Here is a 26511-nt window from a genome sequence, read left to right on the forward strand (position 1 = left end):
CTTTCAGTTTCCCTGTGGGGTGCTGAGCAGCAGGAACAACTGTGCGGTTACCTGGCCTTGTCCTACCCACAGGTCTGCTGCTGCCGGCCAAAGCGGCAATGCCAAGCTCACTCTCTGGAGACTCGCCGGCAGCGGCACATTGCTCGCCTCAAGGTCACATTGCAAAGGTTGCCATAGCCAAAACACTTGTCATTTATTGTTTGCACAGCGGTGGTCTTTGGAGGCACCCGCTCACTCGGCTGTGGGGGGGAAACTTTACAATTTGCATGAGGACAGGGCATTTTCCAGCCCTGGAGGAATGCTATCTTCCTTAGTGACGTTTCAGCTTCCTTTTGGCATGGCTGGATGGTGGGCAGGAGCATCCATCTGCAGTGGCTGGGAAGCTCCTCTGTCTCTGAGCCTTTGTGGGGGAAAGGGACTGAATTCTGGGGTGCGGACTGATGAAGTGATGAGCTGAGCTTGCCTTATGGCTGTTTTATTGCTACTATTGCAGATCCTAGAGGTGTCCAGTTGGACTCTGCGAGTTGATAGACACAGACCAGCACTGAAACAAACTGCATCTGCTTGAATTCACCGGTTGGGATATGAGGATTTAATCTGTGTAGTCCTCCTCTGGCAACAGAAATCTATATTTCAATGTGATACACTACTAGTTTTTTTTTCCCCCAGCTGTCTTATGTCACTTCAAAAGCATTCAGAGGTGTGAATTACAGCTGATGTAATTAATTTGTGTTTGTGGGCCTGGCCCCCTGCAGTCTAGGTGGTGTGTTGGGCTGGCAGTTAAGAAGAACAAAAATCTAATCTTGGAGAAGATTAGGAATTCTTTGACAAAGGTTAAGCCAGGGCGCTGCTGCCTTATCATTTGTACTGGTGTCCTGTGGCAAATCTGTAATTTAAGCCATAAACAGTAGGCAGGCTGTTCCTCATGCTAGCTTTAAAGCAGCAGCATCTCTGCTCACCTACCTGATTGTTTTGCAAAGCAAAGTCTTAAAAATGGTTAGGCATAAAACAAGACCGAGGCAACTCTAGACCCCAAAGTCACTGCAGGGGTGCCCATTGTAACGACATTCAGAGCCAGAGCCTGCTGTGTGACTTTTGAAGTCTCTCCTTCCCAAGCCCATCTCCTCTGTCCCCTGTCTATTCTGCTCATCTATTCTCATCCCTCCCACCCTGGGGTGAGTGAGCAGCATAAATACTGTGCATAGACCGGGTGCTGCAAGGAGAGCTGGAGGTGAAACAGGCAGGGAGGCAGACAGACCAGCAGGCAGCTCCGAAAGGGGAAAGCCAGCCTTGCCTTTCCTGTGAGCTGCCTTGGCGTGCTGAGCCCCAGCCCGGTTGCAGCAGGATTTAGTCCCAGCACACTTCCAGCCAGCATGTCATGGCAAGCTTCCCTAAGCAGCAGTTTCCACTTTTCCTCTTTGGTGTCTATTGTTTTGTTATTTGGGGAACTGGAATCCATGATCAAATTTGAAACATGGTTAGCATTAGTCTCTGACGCAACAGGGGTTTTTTTTCCTTTCGGATTGGTCTGAGCCTGAGCACATCTTCCCCTGGACAACTTCAGGGGTCCACAGCTCTCCTGTGACCCACACGCTTGGGCAGTGAGGCAGCGTTGTGTTCAGTGCTGAAAGACCATCCCATTTAGTCTCAGCAGAGCTGCAGAGTGCTGGCTTGGGCTAAATCGGGCAAATACTCACTTGATTGCAAGTGAGTTTCCAAAAGGGGGAGGCTGGCTGAGTGCTGATGGTTTAGATTTACTCATTTAATGAACAGCATCAGGAATAGGTTACGTTCTCAATTATTTTGATTTTAATCTAATGTGTTAATAACGTGAGGGTCTTCAGATGAAAATGTATTTCCAAGTTGCTTTAAGTATTTGCTAGCGTAGTAAGTTGAAGACATATGTGAAAGAAAGGGCCATCTGATGAACTGCTATTGTTCTCTTAATTCAACCCACCCCATTTGGGCCACTCTGCATGAATGGCTTTGTGTTTGCTAATAAAATCATGCTATGTTCCCTGCAACACATGTTCTGCATGTCCCAGCTAGTCAGCAGCAGTAAAACCTTATTTTATAGGTTTATAATGTTACCTTCTCAACTGTAGCTTCTTTTAGAGGCAGCAGTACTTCCAGGGTTGGCCTTGGCACGCTTGAGCACACAGGGGTGGCTTTGAGAGCTGCCATAACCCTGTGTTTCTGGCACATCTTTCTCCTTTCCCTTGGTACCTTGGGCTCTTGCTCTCTGCATGGCTTGTCAGCGAGCATGTGTACCTCCTCACCTAAAGGATACTGTGTTAGCACTTTGACCGTTGGAAGAGAAATAGAAGTGTGCTCCTTGGACGGCATCCTCTGCCTTCTCCCCAAAATGTTTGGATGAGCCTGAGTTGCTTCTTGGGCTGGCTCGGGGAGGGTCCCAGACTGGCTGCAGGCTCCACAGCCCTTTTATCTGCTGGGCTTTGGAGACCCAAAGAGGTTGTGGGAAGAGCTCTGCTGTTGCATGAGCCCAGGAGAGCTGCAACCAGCATGACAGTTTCTTTGGGTAGTCCCTAAGATAGAGGGATGAAAAGCAACCTTCTGCCTTAGCACAGCATCTCAGAGGGGATTGCTCTTAGCAGTTGGCTGGCAGTGGTCCTCCAGGAGCCATGTCCAAGCTGGGGGAGGGAATTAGTATGCATAGCAGTTGCTCCCTTTCCTTGGCACATTGTTTTTTAAGGGCTGTAGGGTGGAGGGGATTAGACCAAGTTCTTAGGGGAGGAGAATAGCCAGCAGGGGATGGCTGGTCATTTTTGTTCCTTTTGTGGCACAAACAATCTCTCCCTTACTACTCATAGGGGCTCATGAGCCTTTATGATGTTTATTAGGCTGAAAGATTTGGAGACCTCTAGTCTAGATAGCTCTCCAACTGAGAAGGGGAATTTAGGCACTTGTGATAGTGTGGCCAAAGAAATTACAATAAATATTTGGGAGATTTTAGTGTTTGGCATTTGTCAAGAATGGTTTAGCAGAATGAAATCTTTAGTGGAAAGGATGGAAGTCCAGCTGAAATGACAAAGATGTGCCTGGGCTGGTGTTGGCACATCTTCCACACTTCAGGGATTGGAAGGAATTGTGTAATAGCAGCATAATGATCTGCAGAATTGGCTCATTTAAACTTCAGCTGCTTTTGTTTAGGAGATGGACTTAAAATCTGAAACTGGGTCAAAATCTTTTCTTGCTCTAGAACTAAAAGTTCCACACGTTTCAGACTTTTGTTTGAAGAGCCCTCTTTCTTATCACTGTTCAACCAGCCCTTCTGGGCTGAATTTCAGCCAGGCAGGTGACCTTGGCCTGCTAGTTCTTATCACTTGGGAAAGTGGCGTTGATCAGGATCAGAAAAGATTTTATAGGGTCTGATGGTCACCAACACATCCTCTCCTGCTGATCGAATCATGGTCTTTGGTCCTCTTTAGGACTGATGGAAGCATCTCTCTAAGACGAGCAGCTGAGCAGGCACTGTGCTGGGGGTGTATTCACTCTTCTGGATTCTTACCACATTTTCAGTGAAGGTTAGCGTCAGAATTTTATCACTTCGTGAAGTTGCCCTAAACTACCAGGGAGACAGAATTTTTCCTCAGCAATGGAGTTCTTCCAAAAAATTAAGCCCAAGTTTTTGTGAGCAGTATCCTGAGAGCTGTTGCAGCCCCGTATCTCCTCTGCTTGCAGCAGAGAATAAAATCCCCAAAAGGTTTTTTGGGTGCAACTTCATTTCCAACAGTAAATGAAGATTCTTCTTCCTGATTGCAGGTGCAGCTGCTCACAGACATGCATGGCCTCCTGATCTCCTGGGATTGGCCCCAGTCAAGGAAATGTGCAGATGCTTCTTTGTCCCAACCTGTTCCCTACCTTTTCCCAGGGAATACACCCTGGGGGGAGATTTGCAAGGTTAGTGTCGGGAAATAGGTGCTTGGGAAAGCCCTGTTTCTTGCTACTGGAGAAAGCAGCCTGATTAATTATTCTGATTGCTTGTCTGGACTGAGGTAGACTTCCAGTGGTGAGACTGAGAGAAGCTGTGAGGTTGAAGATTTGGAGGTCAGAAATTACGGCCCTTCGGCAGGCAATCCCACCAGGCAGTCAACCTGCTGCCCGCAGGCAAGTAACAAAGTGATCCTGCACGTGGAGGGTCTCCGTAAGTCGCCAACAGTGGAATTCATAAATTCATTTATTATTTGCTTAAAGCTGCACAACAATTGCATGTCTGCAGCATACATAGACATCTGTTACCGTCTTGAGCAGAGAAGATGATGCCATTGAGCAGTTGCTGTGTTAGCAACATGCACGTGCAAAACAGAAGAGTCTCCCTTTGCTCGCTTAACTCACAGAGTGAATTTTACATCATACTGTGGGTATACACATAGTCCAGAAAGATCAGTCCTAGAATAAGAACCGCTGGCAAATATTCTCTCTTCCTGGGATGTGACAAGGTACCAGCAGCAAAAGTTGGCAGCCAAGTCTCTCTGCTGTTGTGTCGTCTCATGCAAGAGTCTCACAACTGCAGATGCAAATGTGCAGGCTCAGACGTCGGTGTCACAAGCTCCTGCATGTTTTGATTAATTCATCTACAGTTTTCACACACAGGTTCGGGGATGGCTGCTTTCATCAACTTTGCGATCAAAATGTATGCCAAGGATATTATGACTCACGTTACAGACTTGCTTGTAGTTTTGCAGGGGGGGGGTTAATAGCGATTTTAAAATATCACTCATTTACTATATAGGCGGAGCTGGCAGCAATGGCTGTAGTCATGGTTGCCTAACATTTCCCATTATATAAAACTTTGTTGTAGTTGCTCATATCTTTATCAGACTGTATTGTTTGGTATTCTTCCACACTGAGATTCTGCCTAAGGCTGAATTATTTTGGCAAATTTTAGCAAAAACAGAGGGGGAGGAAATTACATTGTTTTGCTCATGTCAGAGTCTTACAATTTACTTTTCATTGATAACCTTCCAGCTTTCCTGCTTTGAAGCAGGGGTGTATCGTTTGGCAAGCAGGTTGCTGGAGGTGGGAGGGGCGCTGGCAGCTTGAACATACCTTTTGCTGTCCATGTGAGAATCCATCCAATTTGATTAAATTATAAGCTTGTGACAATTGCACGAGCTCTATAGTAGACGGTTTAAAAATTTGGCAGCCAGTGTATCTGAAAAGTGTGTTTGATGATGCTCATAGCTAAGACTTCACAGACTGGAAAGTGCGACTCCTGTTACTGATGATGATGATGATTCTGGAGTCTCCCACACTCATTGTTAGGTGAACCGGCTCTTTTCTCGCATCCTCCAGGAAAGGTACTCAGCAAAAAAAAAGGCATTTTCAGCAGTGATAGAGATGAGGTGAGGAAGGTGAGATCCTCCAGCGGTGAGCAGGTGATGTTGGGAGCTAGCAAGAGACGAGGCTGTACAGGGTGTTGAAACTGGAAAGGGGTTTTCCAATGCTTCCCGGAGTTTTCGGGTGCTGTAGCTGAAGCTGCCTGTTTAGCCTTAGTTCAAGCCTATTATGCAGAAGGAAGATACTGCTGAACCACTCATCTCAGCCAGTTTTGACAAGGGGGTGAAATTCCCCTTTGTGCAAATGAATGGCAGGTTAGAGGAGAGAAATCCTGTTCACCTCTGAGGGGGAGGGCTGTGAGCTGACCCTAACTGTATGATTGAACCCGTATAGCTGAACAGGGGAGAGAGGGGCTGGGGATGTTTGCCCCATGTAGACATGGGATGGTGTAAGTCTGATGCATGGTGCTATCACATGGCGTTTTGTAACTTTCTCTGCTCTTGTAGCTACTTAGCTACTTGTCGATGTGTGATCATAGACTTTTTCTTTAGGCCTCTTGCTTGTTCAGTGCATGGGATGGCTAGTGCCGGAGGAACTAACAGAGAAGGTAGGAAGGAGAGTGTACAGGGCACCTGCATTACCTCTTCCATCATTGAAAGGCCTTGCAGTGGAAGAGGCAGAAGATGCAAGCAGAAAAACATGGGTGCTTCTGTGCTGGTTTCTGCCAGAGACGTCCTGTAAGACAGCTCTTCTCCCTGGGAGAGAGTCATCGTGCATGCCTTAGCTTTCTGTGTGCAACTTAAGAGCCAGATCAGACTTACCGATGTGCTGAGCATGCATCAAGGCAGAAGTCTTACAAAAATGCTGAGTGTTAGGCCCAGAGCATTTCAAATTGAGCATCCACATTTTGAGAAAATTTTGACAATTTCAACATTGCAGTTGGCTTTTGGTACATAAGAGGATAACAGCTTTTCCTTCCTCCAGAATAGTAGCACAAATAAATACAAATAAATAAATGTGAAAATTGCTGTAGAAGAATCTCCAACAAAGTGAGTAATGCTGCATTCAGCATGAGATTTGGGTGATGTAAAAGTACAAAGAGGGGGAAAATAAGGATATCAATCCATTTATCCTGTGCTCTGAGCAGATGAAGTTCTGCAGAAGTCACGCAGATGGGCTCCAGTGTTTCACAGCTCTTGTGCTCCGTGCCCTCCCAGAAAACAGCCTTTTCCTTCATCCGCAGTATTCCATTTCTAATTATGGCAGCTGGGATGATTGCAGCACGTGGCAGTGGGTCAGACTAGCCGTGGTGCTCTGCTCCGGGCTCCACTTGCTATAGAAGAAGAAAATGGTAGCAGCAACACATTGTGTCAACCGGAGGTGATTTGAGGCCCATCCACTGCCAGTCAACATGCTGAATTAAACCAGGTCTCAGCACTGGGTCTCTTCCCAAGTGTGACTTTTGCAATGGGCCTGTGCTGACTTCAGTGTCTGGGAAGGTGTCAGCTGGAGCTGGAGCATTTAAGTAAGATCTCTTCTCCATGTAGGTTTTCTGCAGAGATCTGGCCACAGCCTCGTTGTTATTCAGAGCACTTAAAAGTCTCTCCACACCTCCCCGTTTTCACTAATTATCGCAGTGTCTTTGGGGCCTCCCTCCCCTGTTGAGTTTGGTTGGGTGTCAGCAAATACCTTGTACTCAACTTCTGGAGTGAGTAAAAAGAGATCAACGGAAACAGAGTTTGATCACCTAGCCGTCTGTCTTTAAGAAACTGAGGTTAAAAAAAAATACAGTTGTCTTTTATCTGAACAGTGGCTAATTTATTTCGAAAAAAAAGCACATTGCTTGCATTGTCACTTATTTTTCCTAAATGGAACCATCAACTGGTTTTAATTGTATAAAGATATGTAGGAATGGAACAAGAGTTCAAACAGCTCTTTTACAGCACTTTAAATGGACATGGTACTTCATATATATCCCCACAATAATGCATACCAGATGAAAAGATACTGCGGAATTTGTGTAATAAAGGTAAAAGCCCATATATCTGCCTGTTCTAATGAATGAGAATCAAAACAGAAGAATTCAATAAGGCAAAAATAACAACAAACCCCAGCACAGTTCTTGAAGTTGAGTTTCACTTGCTGTAAAATGCACCGAGAAAAACAAGCACAGGACTTCCCTGAGCAGTGGCCAAACATGGTAATGGGATGGACTGCATATATAAGCCTCCCGATGGCTGCCCTAACGCTCTCGTGGTACAGTTAAAGGCATTTCATCTCCTCTCTGGTCTGGAGTTTACCTGGACCTTCTGGTATTGCAGTGTCCCAGGAGCTTCCTTGTGAGCTTCTGTGCAATTTGTCTGTAAGCAACTATTTTTTTAATGTTTTTTTTTTTCCTTCCTTGCCTCCTTTAGCTGTTTTTCACTACATTTTAATATCCATTTAAATGAGGTGAACTGGTTCTTGCACCTTGAACTATTTAGTGAATACCTCTGGAGATGTTGTCACCTTCAGGGGCAGAGCATGCCCAGTGGGGTCCTTCTAGTTATGGTCAAGGTATACGCAGTGAATAGACATTGCTAACCAACCTGCGCTGGCTGGCTTCGGATGCTGATCTCCATCTTTCTCACTGCTGAATTCTTTGCTCTTGGTTTGCCAGTCAGCCACCGAATTTAGATCAGTTTGTAAAAGTACAGCCACAAGAAATGAGAAACTGAATCCACTGATTTCATTCATCATTTTTAAATATGACTTTGTGTGACCTCAATGCAGCGATTGATGGTTTGGCTTCCAGGCCTGGCTGGAGATGCAAGGTTCAGTGACTGTCCAAAAACTAGGACTGTGAAAGAAGACTTCATTCTGCACCACCTAAGGAGAAGTTACTTCAGTCCTCATTTAAAAGGAAGTCTGTCTGTAGCATCTTCACCAAACTAACTTCCCTCTGTATTCCTGTTTTCTGGGGACAGCAGCAAGTTATTTGCTGCGAGTCTGCTAAACTCTTAAAAGAAGAAAAAAAAAATTATCTCTAGAAAAGGAAAGATCCTTTTTAACAGCACCTGTCTCCTTTAGAGACACTTTCTGTGTTGTTCATTCCTTGTGGTTGTTGTTATTACAGTTCTTCTGGGGATTTGTCATTGCTGTCAACCTCTAATGGACCTTGTCAGAAGGATAGCATGACTCAGTCTGCCCTCATCTTGCCCAAACCAATGTGTTATATTGGCCAGGTCAGTTTGAGCTGAGAAGGGAATGTCAGATTACAAGCTCCCAATAGAGACTAGGAGACCGAATTAGGATTTATACACTTGTTGTGATGCTGACATCTCTTCAGAGCTGAGCTGTAAATGATAGAGCAAGTTTAAAAGCTTTTTGCGGCTTGCCAGTATTTTGTTGTTGATACAGCCTGACGTTTGTTAACATGATCCAACAAGTATCATTTAATGACCCTATTTGGGGAGCTTGCGAGACTCCAGAGGACTGCTAGAGAAGCTCTGTTTCATGGTGCTGTACTTCTGAGACCTACTTATCTGTCATGGTTCCAGTCAACTGATGCTTATGAACTCCTGCTTATTATAAAGTACTGATTGGAGGCAGAAGTCTTTGGGGGGGATATCTTCTTTTCTGTCCTGATTTAATGGTATCTTGACTTTAAACTTAAATGTGTTCCCTAGATAGAAGTGAAGTTAAATAAGGCTTTGCAGGAATTTTTAATGCGGAGGTATGAAACATCTTTGTGAAGGCCTTATGCTCGACTGCATTGTTTTTTCATGTGCTGCCAATATCTGATCCCACTTCTTGACCTTTAATATACACTGAGAGAGAAGATTAGGATGTTTCTAATCAGCTGAATCTCCCCTCTGGGAGCATTATTAAATCCTGACTCTCAGCTTTATCTCTGCCAGGTCTTGCCAGCCCTCTGTGTTTTTGGTGTTGTTACCAGCTGAGGTCGGAGTTCGGTCACCTCAAAGGTTCTTGTTCAATTGGGGGAGTTTCTTGGATCCTTTCTGTAGTAGTTAAGACACCAATGAGCGACTCTGCTTGGAGGCAGATCTCTTCGTTTCGTGTGCGTTGGTGAGCCAGACCTTATTCAGTGAAATGAAGAAGGGGGGGGGGGGGGGTGCAGGATTATTATCCTGGCTAATCCTACCCACCTCATCATTAGTAGGGCTTTGTCAAAGGCCTTTGGGAACAAACCTGGGTGGTTTTGAGGCGCTAAGTCAGGTGCCTCATAGATGTTCAAAATATTACATCAACTGGTTTCTTCTACCACCCAATTTTGTAATTTCATTAAAATACCAAGTTTGTTGGCAATAAATTGGTAATGAGTATTGAGTTTCATGCCGTTGTTTCAATAAGGATTTAAATGAGGCTAGCAAGTCTGCGGTCATGCGGCTCAGCTTACATTACGTGGCCCAGTGATACAAGCAAATAGTTTAATGTCAAAGCTGCAACTAGCCTTTGTAAAATGGAGCCCCCTTGAGTTGCATATCTTCCCCTTTCATTTCAGCTATCACCAACACCACTGTTGTGATTTAAGGATCCAGAAATTTATCCCTGAAAGCAATCCAGACAACAAATTGCAGTGCTGGGATTTATGCCCTCCTGAAGAGCTTCGGTGATCTAAGGAAGGACTGAGCCCAGGCAGTCTTATTTGCCCTTTGATTCCAGTGGCTCCCATTCCCCAGTATGGTCCATGTCCCTTCCCCGTCCCATGGTGTCAAACACTCCAGAGGTTCCATAGGTATGTAGGAAGGAGGGGGATGGTATGGAGTCATTGGCCAAAGCTAGATGCTTTGTTCCCATCCAAAAACTTACTCATCCTACAGGCCCTGGTCTTAAGTTACTGAGCTTGCAGAGAAATCTGCTCGTAATTTCTTTCTTGCAAGCCCTTTCTTGCTGAGCAGAAATTTTGGCAAAGGAGAGTCGAGGCACTGGAGAATCCCCAGTTCTGCCTGGTTATACCAGGCCTTCTCAGATCTTTCCTTGGAACGAGCAGGCAAGAGGAAATACTTTCCATTTCAGAGAAGCGTGGACAAACAACGTTGCTTCAGATGGAGAAGAAAAGCGGCAGACGAAGTTAGAGCGCTGAATCCTGCTAGCCAAAAGCATGCTCTTGCCTTTATTCAATCATTCCTGGAACACAGTGTTCTTATTGTATTCCTCCTCACCCCGCTCAGCGCCTCTCCTCGGGCTCAGGACTCGAAGATACCCCGACCACAATGCTGGCAGGTTTGGGGAAGTTAAAAAAAGCATCAGATGCATCTCGGAAATGGACCCTCTCCCTCTCCTGACATTAGGTAAACGTGTTTTCTGAAAACCTGGATCCCGTTACAAAGGTTCCCGCTGTCTGGAAAACAAAGTACTCGCTTGCCTGGTTTAGTCATTAAGTAAATTTGTGGTTTGGTTGAGACGAAAAATAATGAAGAAAAGCTGTTGAAATCCCAGGATTAATTTGATAGTTTGCAGGCAGTGGTGTTTTCAAGTGGAGCTGCTGCCTTCTTTAGCTTATGAGCAGACCCAGGTATAAACCTGGGCTGCCATTTCTCCCCGTGCCTCAAAGGCAGGCATTTGGAAGTAATTTGTTTCACGAAGGCCCTCGCCACGGAGGCGAGGGGGATGCTCTGGGCTGGAAGCCGTGTTGCGTGGGTGTCTGCACGGCCGGCCGGTGGCTGGAAGGCTGGGAGATGCTTTCGGCTGCTTACTTCATCTGTGGAGGGAGCAGCATCCTGGGCTGCAGGCAGGGTGGGAGGAAGGCACGGACGGTCACTTGCTTGGCATGACGTGGAAAGCTCTGAACGGTTGGGGGGTTTGCTGATATTTTTATATCTGCGACATGATAGTTGTATTGCCCCTTCTGGGAAGAACCATTTCCCCTGCGACTCCTTTACATCTCCCAGCTGCCTTGCCTGCCTTCCCAGGGAAGGGAGACTGTGGGGCAAAGGCAGAGGAGCCCGTGCAGAGACCCCTGTAGCTCTTTGCAGAGTGTTTCCCCTCTCCACTGGCCCCAATTTTCTTGGGAGAATCACCTGGGAAAGCAGAGAGCTGGGAGCTGGCACTGCTGCATGGTATCTGAAATGGCTACTGTGTGTGTTCATCCACTTAAGCACATATATATATAAAATCACTTGCCGTATTAAACATAGATGTCATTTCAGTCTGAGAAGCCAATTAGCAGAACGGAAAGGTCTTGCCTATCAGCCTGTTGGTGAATTTTCCCCAGCTCTCAGTTTAAGCAGGGGGAAGGAGACTGCATTATCAGCCTCTGTGCCTCTCTCCATGCTAGCAAGACCTGTGGCCAAGGGAGAGCACGTTTGGAGGGTCAGAGAGTGGAGGGGGGGGGTGAGGACTCAGGTCCCACTCATTTCAGGGGGATTTGCTGTGGGCCGTTCTCACCCAAACCCTTGGGCAGCTGGAGCACACCGGGAACGTGCTGGGACCATGGCATCCCCTGTCTGGTGATAGGAACCCGAGCTCCTGGGCATGCTGCAAGGATCATGTAGACAGGCCCTGTGATTTGAAAAGATTTGTATTTATTTTAATGCACATCGTGACCTTAAAGCACATCGGTGCTTCTGTTCTGACATTCCTCCTTGTGCATGTGATCCTGGGCAGGACCTCTCTGTTCTGGGTGTCAGGAGGATTTGGTCCTTGGGGCCAAGGTCCTCTCACTGCGTTTGGGATGCATTTTGATGTCAGTCACAAATTTAGTTATTAAGGCAACTTTTTCTGGCAATGTGTATGGATGTTCAGCACATCCCTGTACGAGCTCAATAAAATATTAAAAATAATTCTCCTATGTTGTATTGTCTGACAGAGGCCATGACATGGAGGGAGGTGTGCCTTATGGGTGGGAGCAATGTACCCTCGATATCCAAAATGCACACAGGAGATTTTGGGTTTGCCCCAGTTTTGTAGCTTCGTAAGTCACTACAGAGGCTTTTGAATGACTGACGGAGCCAGGCTGCTCCAAAGCAGTAAGGCTCTTGTTCAATCACAATTAATGCAGTCAAATATCCTGCATATTTTACAGAAAATGTCCATATTTAATGTCAGTGGCTAAGGATTCATATTAATCATGTCATCATTCAAAAAAACAAACAAAAACCCCCTATGTTATGGTATAATTTCAGACCAATATGTTGAAATGAATCTAAGCAGATACCTGTTATTGTTAGATATGGAACAAAATGTTCTGCGACGTTCACTTTATTTCAGGAAGATGATCCAAGTGTCCTGTTAATTGATGTGCAGGCATTGTGTTGCCCATATTTTCTCTTATTTTAATTCATTTCTTGTGCATTGAGCCATTAAATAAATGAGGGGTTTGGTCTTATTCTAGGAAAGATGTGCACTGTTTTTAGGAGGGACTTGACTTTGTTGTGTGTCAAAATCGGGTTTTTACGGTTTTGATTTTAAATCTGTGACTAGTGGACAAGATACAGTATTACACTGGGGTGGTGAATGAGCACAGCCTTGCCTCTGTTGGGAAGGAGGAGCTGGGAGGGCTGATTTGTAGATGCAGAGTCAGATGAAATCTTGAGGGACTCGTTCTGCAGTTTCCTTGGAACACAGTGGTTGCATCCTGTTGTCTGAAGGCGGTTAGGGTGGCGATAGGGCAATACAGCCACAATATTTAGCCTATCTAGTCTTTATTTGCCTCCTAAAGCAAACCATTTATTTCCTGTATTTCAGCTTCCTTCCTAGATTCTGACAAATTCTAAACCACTTTTCTCAACCACCTTGCTGTATCCTTGATCTAAATTATTGGTTTCAATTAACGCATCTTCTGTACGTTAGTCCTGCCTGAGAAATAGTGTGTCCTTGGTAAATGCAGAGGAGTGAGAAATTGGAAACTCAGACTGGTAGATCTTGGATTTAGCTTTTGTAACTGTACTTTAATACTTCACAATAATTACTGAAGCTCACCATAAAATAATCTCCATGTAGTCCTAAAATGGAATTGAATGCTTTAGAATAAAAGAGAAGAAGAGCCCTTATCTGTACTTTTAGTTACGTTTTTATTTATTTCCCTTCTTCCTCCAGCGTGGGAGGATGAATAAGCACGGAAGAAGATACAGATTTGCAAAGGCAAGGAGTGCTAAAGAGCGTCGTTTTTTTTATCAGCTTTTAAAAGCCAGACTGTAATCATAAATTCCCTGATAGCTGGAGCATGCAGAAGTCGTCTTTAAGCCTACAAGTGACAGGCTGCTGTTGCTTTTCAAACTTCAGATTTCATTTTTTTGTAAGACACAACTTTGATCTGGTTCCTTTGTAATGCTCTGCAGAGCGCCGGGGCTGCTGCGCTCGCCGGCTGCAGGGCTGGAAGTGAACTTTCTTGGCAAGAGCCATCTGGAGACCTCAAAGAACAGATTAACTTGTCCAGAATTGATGTGATCTTTGAAGAAGCTGCCCTTGCCTAGAACACATGTGATTATCTTGACATTGGCAGTGATAAAGTTAAGATGCACAGCAGTATCTGAGTACCTGGAGTAATTGGGAAGTGCAGCAACCCCGAGGATCTGCAATCAAATTATCAGCTAAATCCCCAATTTTAACCTCTTGAGCAGACTTGGCATCTTTAGTGCAGGTTAAATCCAGTCAGGAGTAAAGGTTTCAGCTTTGCATCTTCATGGACGTTTTGTTCTTATCTCCAAGAATTGGTGATGATGTATTGGGGGATGCTGTGAATGCTTTAGGACATTTCTAATAGTATTATACCCAGTATGGTGCAACTTTTGTGATGGGTGTTGGTACCATGGATTGGAAACAGAGACTTTTCTGTTCAGGTGGTAGATTAATGTAATCTTGTAAGTCAGACTTCTTGGTGGATGCTGTTCTAATCCCTTGTTAAAGGTGACCCTGCTGCTGGGACACTCTTGTCAGCACATGCTATTTAAATATGCTGAAGGGATTTGCTTTGGCTCGTACATCATAAGCTAACATGTGCACCTTTTAATTTGATTGACTGGTTGTGATAATGAAATGTGGTATTGCATGAAGGATGTGACAGTCACCCGCTTGTTGGTAGGTGTATGTATGGGAAGTAAGAGAGCTCTGCTTGTGTCTGGCCAGCCAGAGACTCAGCGAGCTGTCATTTTGGAAGCTTTTTTTTTTTTTTCTTGGATGGAAGTACATAACTTTTTAAATGGAAAAATTAATTTTTTCACACTGAATAAATAGGACATGTGAAAATAATGAGCTGCAAGGATGTCTCAGCATTAGACTGCTTCCTCCCAATCACAAAGGCAAAATGACCAGAGACAGCAAATAAGAGTAGTGCTTAGTGCTGGTTTCCTCCTGCAAATGTAGTTCTGGAAATAGTCATCTTCAAAAACACAGTCCTGTAAAAGTTTGAACTGAGTTGTCAGAAGTTGGTGTGAAAAAGCAGGGTGGGAGCACAGAGACTCAGTAACTAGGTCTTGTTGAGTTGCAGCCCTGGTCTGTGGTCTCCGGGCACCATCCCTCAGCTCAAACACCACCCACCGAAAGAGGAAAGGTGGAATCATGTCCTGCCGCGAGGTTCCTCGCTGCTGTGCAGGAGGGAGGGTATCGCAGCTGCTCGACCTGCCATCAGCTGTGGTGAGAGATCTTGAGTTTCTGCAGAGCCCCTTTTGGGGTGTCCTTCTCTGGGACTTGCCAACATCCCCACATCTCCTGCAGCTCAGCTTTCCAAGGCAACTCATGCAGTTTGGGTCATTATTAGCTGCCTCATGGCTCAAGCTGTCTAGAAAATGGGATATCTCCCATGTCATAAAAATTCAGTGCTAGAGCTGGAGGAGATGGTAGCAATGAAAACTGATGAATCTGATGAGCTTCCCTGTTAGACTGGGAGCTGCTCCAGCTACACTGGAACTCCTAGCAGACTTAGGAAGACCATGTCTCTCAGACCTGCAAATAGAGCATTGTGCAACCTATTCCCTCCAGTGAAAATTTAAATTCTACAGAAATCAGTTGCCTAGAGGCCTTTCATCTCCAAGGAAGTTTCCTTCTTGTCTTAGTTTCCCACCCCCCGCCCCGGGCTTGATGAAGCACATCAATGAAGGAGGGACGTAACTGTTGAGAACTGAAGGGAGTGCCATGTGGATTTGGCTTCGTAAGCACGATCTGTGAGATCTTGCTCCCACTGTGGATGCTGAAGGTGATGCAGTTCTTCCCCAGAGCATGCCAGCCCTACGTTTTTCGCATAGAGCAAGGAGTAGCATGTTTGGCAAAAACTGGGGACTTTGCATCTTTGATTTAAAATTGAAATAGCCATCAGGTGAAGCTGTGTGAAGGAGACTGGGGATCCCAGGCTGGAAGGAAAAGGGTGCCCTTAGGGAGTTGTGATGCAGTGGGAACTCCAGCTAGGGCAAGAGGACTGAAGAGGACCTCATCTCTCTTCTCACTTACATTGAAGCTCCAAGATCTGACCATGCTAATGTTCAAAGTGCTGTGTGCTGATCTTGGTTGGAGGAGTGGAAGATTTGGGGATGGGATGCAGCCAAGACAACATGCAAAATAAATTCTGAACAGGTAGAAGGAAGCCCTAAGGAGATGCTTGCTGCTTTTCTGCAACAGTTTTGGCCCTTGTCAGCATTACCAGAATTTACAGTGATCAGTGGAGGGCTTTATGCAAAGAAAAGGCAGCTGGTCAGGTTGACTTACTTGGGTCGCTCTGATCTGTATTATAATTGTTCCCTATGTGATTATTTTGAGGGTTGAGCAACTGAGAGCTGCAGAAGAGACGTGCAGCTTTATTTCTGCGATGTGTGAAATGTTTTGTGTTCATTTCAAAAACGTTCATTGCTCTTTTTGTCTAAAAAAATAAAATAAAATTCCAGAAGTCTGCAGGAATTGTTGTGAAGTCTTAACTTTAAATGCTCACCTTTCTTTTTATCACCCTTATCAGCACGTAGAGCTTGGTATGTGAGGTTTTTAGCTGACATTTCAAATCGCTCCGAGTGTGCCTGTATCCCTTTTAAAGCAGCCTCCCCTCCCAGATCAGAAGTGACCAGGTTTTTTTGTTAGACTCCATGTTCCTTTAATGTTTTCCTCCTAATAGATGTTGAAAGTGTTCTTCAGAGGCACGGCACAGAACATTCAAATAGTGATACGAGCCAGCTGAAGAGAGTTGTCAGGGAGAGGGAACATTAGGAGAAGGATTGAATACAGATGGATTCCTCAAAAGTAATGTAACCTGTTATGATTGCTTTGAAATCCTATACCCTTTCCCTCTACTTACGCTTACTGAAAGTTTACATTTGCATTGATGTATTAGAGGCAGAGCTAAAATGGAAGTAATCCCTGTTGTATACATGCTTAAGTGTGTAATTTTAGCTAAATACAACAGTTGTGACCAAACTCTTTCCTGCATCCTCAGTGGGAAGCCCACAGCCATGGAGTGCTGCAGGAGAGCCTCTCCATCCTGACTCCTCCGCAGGGGCCAGGGACCACCCAGCATCCATCTGCTCGCTCTCGGTTCCTTCAGCCGTCTCAGATCCATACCCAACAAACTCTTCAGATGCTCTCTGCTGCTGTGTCTTTGTATCAGCAGACACAAAGGAGAAATTGATTGATCTGTGCATTTTATTCTATATATCATAGTGCTTGCTTAATATACTGCTAGAATAATCCATGCCTCTTCCAGAGTGTCCTGGCAGAAGGTCCACTAGAAGTTGGTGCTATATTTTAATTGGGTTATCCAAAAAGCATCCTCTCTTTGCCTGCAGGGAAGGCCTGAGCTATCCATCATTCCTGCCTCAATTTAAGAGGTTGTATCAGCCTCCATCACGCAACTGTCATATCGGATTTGACAGGAGCGTTGCACTGCACAGTGCTCCTTTAATGTTCAGAACTGACCATTATGCAAGGGGAGAACTGGTGAAGGGGGGCGGGTAAGGTTTTCACTTATTATACCTTGCTTTTTAGGGTGAACTTGTTCAATTTATTTCCAGCCTTAAATATTTGCCCTAGAAAGCTGTTCTGAAATCCGATAGAATATAGAAATAAGGTTGCTCCAGTGCACGTTTACAGTGACAGAGAGAAAGTTTGTGCGCTAGATGTCCGTGGTGACTCGCCATCCCAAGGGGCCCGTAAGCATTTGTATCCAACTGACTCTACTGCACCTGAGCATGGAGAAACCTCACAAGGCTCCCTTTTCCTCAAACAGTCGTGAAAAACCTCAGCTCACTCAGTTTCGAATGCTCTTTGCACCACTCTGCAACTATACTGAGCTTCGACATCCAAGGAGAAATAGCTTGCAGTTTTTGTTGGTTTGTGGCAAGCAAAATATTAGTTTTCTCTTTGTGATAATAGGAGAGTAATTTGTTTCTAACTGACCCCATAATGGACCTAAACCAATATGATTTTTCTTAGTGACCAGTGAACATCTACAACCCCTTGTATTACAAGGAAAATTGGTTCTGTGTCTAGGAGCAGAACGGCAGGGTGAGTAGGAGCTACATGAGCAGTGTGTTAGCTGAAGGCTATAGCCCTGTTGAATTCAGGTTTTAAAATACTTCGGTAATGCTTCCATCCTTGTACACTGAGTACCATATTATACATAAATCATTCTGAAAACCTCCACCTTAAATGGGTTGTCTGCTAGTCCTGGTTCATATAGTGGCTGTCCTGCACTTACACTCCATACAAATATGCAGAAACTGCCAACTTTTCCCTTTGATGGTGTCTTCTTCGCATCCAGTCCTTCCATCTGTGCATTTCTCATGGGTTTCCTTGTCTTATCTAAATGTAAACTCATCAGGGCAGGGACTGTTTTCTGTTGTCTGTAGGACTTTGACCACTGCAGTACAGCCAGAAAAGCTTTTCACAACGGAACAGGGAAGCACAAATTGCATGATGTGTCCTCCTTGCAGGTGTTTGCTCAAGGTCCATTGCAAGCCACATCAACTAGGCACCAGTTACTGAGTTACTAAATAAAAGATCATGCTGATGAGCTTCGTGATCTGAATTAAAACAGGACTCTGATTTTCGGAGCTGGTTACAGAGCTTGAAAAACCCAGGAATTCTTCAACTTCAAGATATCTTACAAATGCTGCTCTTCATGCAGAGAGGTAGGCAGAGAGAGCGGGGGATTAAATGATGCTGTGCTGGTGCGTTGGTGTGAACCTTTCAGCTTGTTCTTCCTTCTGGCAAATTGCAAAATGACTTGCAGGATGCCTGCATGGCCTGACTGTCCTGCAGTGTAGCAGAGCTGGAGGCACGTTGGCAGCAGTAGCTTTTCTATGCCAGTGGCAGAGTTGGCATGAAGGAGCTCTTGCCTGCTTGTTTCACAGGCTGCTTCACCGTTAATGCAGGTCTCCTCATGAGCAAGGAACTCGCTTCCCAAGTTAGCTCACGCAGGCGGTCTCTCTTCCTGTAATTTTGTTGAAGAGAAGGAGGTTGGCCTACTTGCACGTGTACTTGAATAACCTGTCTGCAGGACAAGGCATGTGGTTGTGTACAAACTAGCCTCCATAGATCCCTGAACAGATTGTCCGTTGGAAAAGCCGGTGTGATTAGATGGTCCTTCCTGGTGGAATTTGCAAGTGTTTGATGTACCCAAGTGTGACATTTGAGGTCGGCTTTAGGTAGTGCGTTGTAAGCAACAGCGATTTCTTGCTTTAACTCCCTCCCTTGGCAAACATGTTGGAGTAAAGAGGGATGTAAAAGCAAGTATAGAATGGGTGAGCCGTGCTACACATCCCTTACCATTGGAAGAGTAGAAGCTTGTTTTGACTAAGAAAAATGCTGTCTTATTATCTACGTATTGGTTTTAGATGTCCTGCCTTGCTCATAGAATGACAATGCTAAGCAGTTAGCCCGTGGACACCATAAATCCTGATGGGAACTGGACTTCTTCCATATAGTCTTGTTCCCTCCCTTCTTCATCTCTAACAGTATCATCTTCATTACTCCATGAATTCCCGTTTCCTTCCAGTTATGAGTCAAATTGTTCATGGTTCTATCAGTGCAGCTTAGTATGAACACAGCTTATTCTGTAGCCCGTCACCGATGCTGGGGCTCCTGGCAGAGTCCTTCTGCCTAGTGATGCAGAGTATGGTCAAGGTTGTGTCCTAATTTGACTCTCTCATTTTTCTTGCAGGCATGGGTCATGGAGAGAGCCTGTTAACCCTTACTATGTCAACACGGGCTACGCTTTGGCACCAGCGACCAGTGCCAACGACAGTGAGCAGCAGAGCATGTCCAGTGATGCCGATACGATGTCACTGACAGACAGCAGCGTGTAAGTAACTCCGATCTCGGGTGGGACAGTAAGTGAGACAACAGCATGTTTGTTTCTTTAGCGGTGGTGCTGCTGTTGTGTTGGTCTGGGGGAGGCTTTGCCACAGCTGGTGTTGGGGGGAATATTTGACTAGACCAAGTTCATGATCACTCTTGCTTTCTTTTCAAGCGGGGTTGTTTTGTCACTGTGCAGGCTACTCAGCCTTACTGGTCTTGGGAACGTTTGCAACATAAAATATTTTGAGTGAACTAAAATAAATCATGCTCGGTCAGAGTTCCTGCAGTGTTTCTTGCCAGATGCAAGAAGCATTGGAAATGTTGGATGGCTTTGTAGTAAGTGATTTGAGATATAGTATCTTCTGAATGTCAGCCAGACCTTTCTACTTACCTGGGTACTTCTCCTCTTGAGTTTTTTTCTGCCAAACTGTGCTCAGTCTGCACTTGCTCTTCAGTAGGATTGGTGACTGACCAGTTCTAGTTTATGTCTGGTGGCCACTGCACTTTAACACAACTTGTACCGATAAGACCCCACCAAATCTTTTCTGCTTTTTTCTAGTTCTGACCCTCATGATAGCACCCTGTATCTCACCCATGAGATACCTTCCTTAAAGATGGTCTAAAAAGGGAGAAAAAAAAAAAAGGGGTTATGAGATTTTGTTGTGACTGCATCTCTGTGATGGTAAAAAAGGATTTGGAGGAAAATATTCAATGTTTGGTCTGTTTTTTAGTAGTGCAAATGCAAAGTGTCTTTCTGTAGAGCAGAAACCCTTTGATTCTTCAAGCGAAAGATGACAGGTTTACAGAATTAGGAGAGGGTTTTATTAACGGCAGTGCTGTAAACACAAAGTCCTCCAAGAGGCTCGTTTAGTGTCACTGTGAATGTCAGGAGCTGTCAGACCTTGTTGGAGAAACTTTCCAGCCTGTGTCACGGGTGTTGTTAATGGGTGGTGCATGAATGCGTGACATGTAGGGGGGCTTCTGTGTCTGCTGTGGTGGCTCTATGCGAGCTGGTAGCATGCTTGTCTCTGGCTCCATGGAGGCTTGGAGCGGTTCAGGGGCAGCTATTGAGTCCCCTCTGCTCCCTGGCACCAGCTCCTTACACCTTATTCATGTCATGTTGCAAAATGGAGGAGGCAGACCTTGGCCAAAGGGGCACGGGGGGCAGAGGATGCCCCTGGGACAGAAAGCTGTAGAGGACCACTAATTAAAGGCTCCGTTTGATAAAATTCTAGCTGCTTTGCCACATCCTTCTGCGATTCTTCATATTCATCAGTTTATATGGAGCAGTACTCTGAAGCTAGCAGGGGTCATGTAACTTCTTGTTATCAGGAGAGACAGATTTAAGAACTCTTCAAAATTAATTAGCTTTTAGCACTTCCTTTTTCACTGGTCCAGCAGGCTCACGGGGTTGCACTGATGGTTATACCTGCAATAAGTTGTGATCATTTATGCCAGAGTTCTTCACCCTCCTAATTTTTATTGCAGTAGCCATAATTTATTTCTTTCACAGGCAGAATAATTTCTGTTTGACCATCCTATGCATTCTTTTTTCTTTGCTCCTTTTTCCTTTAGGCATTTTATCCCTCCTATGCCCACCATAGGCTGCTTCTAGGACTTTAATTACCACTGATATGTGTGCTGCCTTCTGCTAATAACTAACCCAGTCTCAGTGGTTCATTTTAAGTAAGTTTCAAAAATCACAAGGGTGAACCTGTGATCTTTCTTTCTGTACATTTTAAACTGGATGCATGCAGATTGATCCCCAAATTGGGATTCTGGACATGCAGCCTTGACCTTTGGCTTACAAAGAATCTGTCTGTTTTCAGCACTTGCTCTTCATTACATGCTTTAGAACTCCAGTACCAGGTTTTGTTCGTTTTTTACATGGCATTGCTGAACCTATCTGCCTCCTGAGTTTCAAAGGAATTTTTGCAGAATTGCTCAAGGCAGCAAAAATGAAGAACAACCAGACGCAAGTTAAAGAAGGGACTCCTGCTGCTTGACAAGACTTGCATGTCTCGGTGCTTTGAATTTAGGCCTCCTCTGAGGAAAATGGCAATAAAAGCCTCGTTTGCTGATGAGCAAGGTTCTTCCCTGTGTGTGCTGTTTACATACAGCAGTCAAGCTCAATAATGAAGAAACGTGGTTTCTGCTCCAAGGCAGCACATGAACGGGGTATGATCCCAAGGCAGAAACCTCCGTGACCCTCCATCAGAGGAGAATGTCTCCAGACAATCAGGATGCAAACGTCAGCTAATTGAGGAGTGCTAATAAACCGGGAAAGAAGGCGGGTGCACAGAGAGCATGGCTTGATGCAAGGCGTGCTCTTGCAGTGTTGGCCAACTCAAGTTGGTGGAGAAGGCAGACACGCTGAGCGGTTGCTTGTACTCCGATGTATGGCAGTTGTCACCAGCTCCCTTCCAAGCTTTGATATTGTATTGATCATGGCAAAGTGGGTTTTGGATTTGGCTGCGTGCACAGCCCAGCTATGCAAAGCCGTTAGCAAGGACCTGGGCGATGCTCTGGCCGTCTGGCCTCCTGAGCTGGGGTGAAAGGAGGCAGGCACAGGCTTTTCAGGAGTGCCCAGCTCACCGAAGTGTTTTTAAAAGTCATTTATGTGGTACCAGCTACAAGCACCCTTGCCTAAAAGACAAACTTTCAACAGGATGTCTTTGCAAGCAGTGGTAAATACTATTGTAATGGGTTGAATTTATATAACGAATATGTTATCAGTCCCTGTTGTTCGAGGAGTTTGCTTTTTGAGTGGCTTAAAAAACATTGCTCTTAAATGCCTGCGCTCCGCTGATTATTTTTCAGTCTTCCTGTGTCATAGGAATTCCTCTGCCCTTGTAGGCAAAACAGCTCCAGTCCTCTCTGCTGAAACCTGTTTTTATAATCGGCATGGCAGCTGTGTTGTTTTAGCTGGTTTGTGTGGCGGCAAGGTCTGGAGAGGACACGGTGAAAGGCTCCGGCGAGCGCTGGCCCAGCAAGCCTGCCATGGCCACAGGTGGGACTGAGTCGCTCACCGCTGGTGTTCGGTGGTGGGTCAGTGGTAGGTCGGGGCTTTGGGGCTCTGCCTCCCGCCCTGGGCTGCTCGGAGCCTGCTCCAGGCTTGCAGCAGCATTTACAGTGCAGTCCTGAACTGCTCTTGCTGTCTTGAATAACCTCCGCATATGGATAGCATCTTTCCGAAGTGGAGGAGACAGCCTCTGGGTGGGAGGGGTTGTCACAACAGAGATGCTCAAGGGAAATTAAGGCAAATCTGGGTAGGAAGGCAACAGGCAGAAGCTGAAATGCGTTAAATTGCCATGTAATGTTCTAATTCAGATGCAGAAACGCCTTAGGTCCATATCTTTCTTCTCTTTATTTCTGCAAGAGCTTACATGGGTAAACAAGAATAATCTCTCCTCTTTAGCACAGTGTTGTGGTCCAACTAAACAACAATACTCCTTCCTCTGGATCTTATCAAGTGTCTGGTTTATCTTGGTTGGGAGACAGCTTCACCTTACCCCAGGCGCTTGGGAAGCCCTCAGTGCAGGGTGGGCTTGCCCGGAGGGATGCTCATTCTTCCCCAGTTCCAGTCAAACCTGCTCCACAGTAAGGATGGCCATTCCCTGGAGTAAAGGGATTTAGGACAGTGGTTACTCCTTCAAAAAAACGTGAGGCTTAAATATTATTCCTCGGATGACTGGCCTTTGGCCAAAATGCCTGGCGATTTTCCCATCGTGCTTCTTAATGTGAGAAAGGTCTTTTGGTGACAGTGGTGCTTTGATAAGAGTAATTGCTAGAAAATATCAGTTTTGCTGTGGATTTGTTTCCTGTCTTCCCTATGGCCAGTGATCCAGAATGACCTTGAGTTCTGCTATATTTAAACAAGTTTAACAGCTTTTTAATTTAAAAGATCCCAAATGGTGATTTCTGGCTTGTTAGGGTTAATAGTTGGATTTGGAGGTTGTCTACAGAGAAGCAAAGACAGCCCTTGTTAGAAGAGTCCAGCTGCAGAGCCACAGCGAAGCCTCCCCGCTCACCAGAGGCTCTTGCAGGTTGATTCAGAGAGGAGAGGAAGCTGCCGTGTTTCCCCAATAGCAAACCAATTGCATTATCATTAAATAAACAATAGAAATACTCTTGCCCCCCAACCCCCTTGCATTTCAGCACAAAGCTTTCTGGTGCTAAAGAAAATCACGTGATGAAACAGTTTGGGAAAACAGTTTGGGAAAGTTTTATTTGAAAAGTAGATGTGCTCTAAAAAAGTTTTGATTTTTTATATATATATATATATATATATATATATATTATTTCTCTATCTGTTGAAAATATCTCAAAGCAAGCTACCTGACAAAAGGAAAACAAAAGTACGGTATTGGTTTTCCTTGCTTTCCCCCCATCTATTGAATAAGGTTTTGTTGGGATAAAATTAAAGTGCTTATCTTTGAATTTGCTTCCTCTGGTTGAGTTGGCACAGTACATTGAACGAAGGAATGTTCCAAGTTCAGAGGTGGCATTGGGGAATCTAGTTAAAATGACATCAAAGGCAGCACAGCGGGGCTGAACATGTGTTTGAAGCCGGATAGATTAGAGGCCATTATCAGCCTTTCGCTACTGTGCTGGGAACAAAAGTCGCTCTTTCCGCTGGGACTGCTGCTGGGGAGAATTAAAAAAAAAGAGAGAGAAAGAAAGAAAAATTGCACCTTCTAATATAATACTGCTTTTCCCGCGAACGGCCGTGCGGCTTTAGCGTGCGAGTTGTGTTCTGGCGCCTGGGTTTTGTGCAGCTGAAATGTTGTCTATTGATGCCAACCAGCGATGGCTAAAATAATCCCTCAGATTTTTTTTTTTCCCTGTAAAAATTGCCAGTTGTTTTGTTGCCATCCAGTCCCAAAAAAATCACGTCGTGATGCAATGAAACTCCTTAACCGTTGTGACTCTTAAGTTATTTTTCAAATGGAGGTTCGTCATTAAAGAAAATGAAGCCACCTAATGAAAGCTATCATAATCGCCTGTCGGTATAGCAACGCTTGGGGAAATTGCTCTGCTCCCATAACGTGTCACTGCTGGGCGCAGCAGAGGTGATGCTCCCAGACGTGCTCTTCCTCCTCCCGCATTACCTGCAGCCACTAGCCAGAGCTGTAATTAGCCTGGCTAATTTTCTGTTCTCTCATTTGTCTTCCTACTAAAAAGCACTTGTCATTAATCATGGGTTTTATTTTATTTTAATGGTGTTTAATTTTGAATGCCTGGGTTACTGCATGAAACTGCATTCTTCTGATGTAATTTGGTGGCGATTCTGCCTGCACCCAGATTTCCAGGGAGCCAGCAGGGCAGCAGGCATGATGGAAACGGGAGAGCTGATGGTGACCATCCTTGCACAGGCTGGTGCTTGTAACTCGGGAGGTTTGCAGGCAAAACACGGCAGTAAATTGTGTTTGCCTTGCCAAATGGCATCTCGACTTTAAAAATCTGCTGGTTAAACTGTTTGGTCTATGTTCTCGAGAAGCAGCTGTGCTTGGCAATTGGGGAGGGGGGTAGGTGCTAAGTACATTTTGCTTGTGCAAACATCTTGTTGTGAGATGTGTTGGGACTGGCTCGTTTGCACTGCTCAGAGTGGTGTGGGGTTGAAAGGAGACAGTGCGTGTGCATGGAAGTTATTTGGTACTTCGGACAAACCAAATCCCTCCATTCATTTCCACCCGTTTCTGTGGCATTGCACAGCCTTCCCAAGCGGTTACTTTTACTGAATCAGGGAAATGTGTAAAATAAAAAAGGGAAGCTCCAAATTGCCAAGCTCCAGGCTGGCATTTGTTTTTGCATTCATTGATTTTTCTCAAAATAACGCAGTGTCACCAGGAGATGGGCCCGTGTCCTGATCTTGTAACTTGGGCTCCGCTTCACTCGCATTCTCCTCGTCCCTGGGTGTAAGCAGGGTGGTCGCAATGGTGAGAACGAAAATGCGTTTCCTTTCTTCTCCTGAAGTCATACTCGGCCCGTGGTGCTTTGCCGTTAGGGGTGGTTAGCAAAGCCTGGTGCTTCTGACCCCCCTGACACCCGGTCACTGGGACCCACGTGCACCCAGGCCTCCATCTTTGCAGAAGGGCTGCGTGCGGCTTGGCAGAGCAGCTCTGCCCCGTCCCCCAGCTCGCGGCAGAGCCACAGACCCGGCTCCCAGTCTGTCAGGATCAAGGATCGTTGCCACCGCTGTCTCCTCCCTCTGCGGAGACCGCAGTCAACAGCTTTTTTAGGAAGGGCACAAACCTGAGCAGAGCTGGCTCGCTTGGGTGTTGCTGCCCATGGCTTCCCTCCCTAATCTTGTCCGGCCTCCTCTGGCGAGAGGGCTAGGTAACTCCAGTATCAAGCCCATGACTTCTGACCGAGCTAGAGATCGTCTTAAGAGCAGCAGAGCCTACCCTTTGCTTTGATAAGCCATTTGAGAAGTTGTCACGCTCTCTTAAAAATATATACCTTGTTCCCTGACTGAGTTCGCCTTGGTGTAGATGCTCACTGAGCTCCCACTCCTCCCCCTCCTAGCCTGCCCTGTGGTTTACTGTGTACATTACAGGCTCTTTTATAGAAAGCAACCAACTATAAAAGGTACCAGGATGTGGTCCAAGTCCTTCTCCCTGCCCTCTGCCTAGGGCAGCGGTCGCAGGAGCCCTGCCTCGCTCTGCTCCTGGCAGATGCCATGTAAGTCCCTCTGGCACTAGAGCATTGCTGGTGTGGGGACCTGGGCGAGCATCATTCCCCACACGGGTTCTGTGCATGCCACGGGCATGCAAAGCCTTTCTCAAACGTAAAGGGGTTTCCTACCTGCCACTCTGCAGTGGTAAGGCTTAAACGAACGTCGTGTATCAGAGAAAGGCACTAAAGCAGGGCATGTTGTTGTTTTATTCCGGCAGAGATGGGATCCCACCATACAGACTCCGCAAGCAGCATCGCAGAGAGATGCAAGAAAGTGCCAAAGCAAATGGACGTGTGCCACTACCTCACATTCCT

The 26511-nt window shown here is 45.6% G+C and overlaps 1 protein-coding gene across 3 annotated transcripts in view; it reads left to right on the plus strand.

The window, feature by feature from the left end:
* Positions 1–26511, plus strand: part of AXIN1 (axin 1) — a 74803-nt gene that overhangs the window by 22293 nt on the left and 25999 nt on the right. For all 3 annotated transcript variants that reach the window (XM_030001918.2, XM_030001919.2, XM_041120214.1), the window contains exons 3-4: positions 19382–19522; positions 26415–26511. In XM_030001918.2, coding sequence (XP_029857778.1) covers positions 19382–19522; positions 26415–26511 — 238 coding nt within the window. The remainder of the gene's footprint in view (positions 1–19381; positions 19523–26414) is intronic.

Source organism: Aquila chrysaetos, chromosome 25 (assembly GCF_900496995.4).
Source record: "Aquila chrysaetos chrysaetos chromosome 25, bAquChr1.4, whole genome shotgun sequence".
Taxonomy (NCBI): Eukaryota; Metazoa; Chordata; class Aves; order Accipitriformes; family Accipitridae; genus Aquila; species Aquila chrysaetos.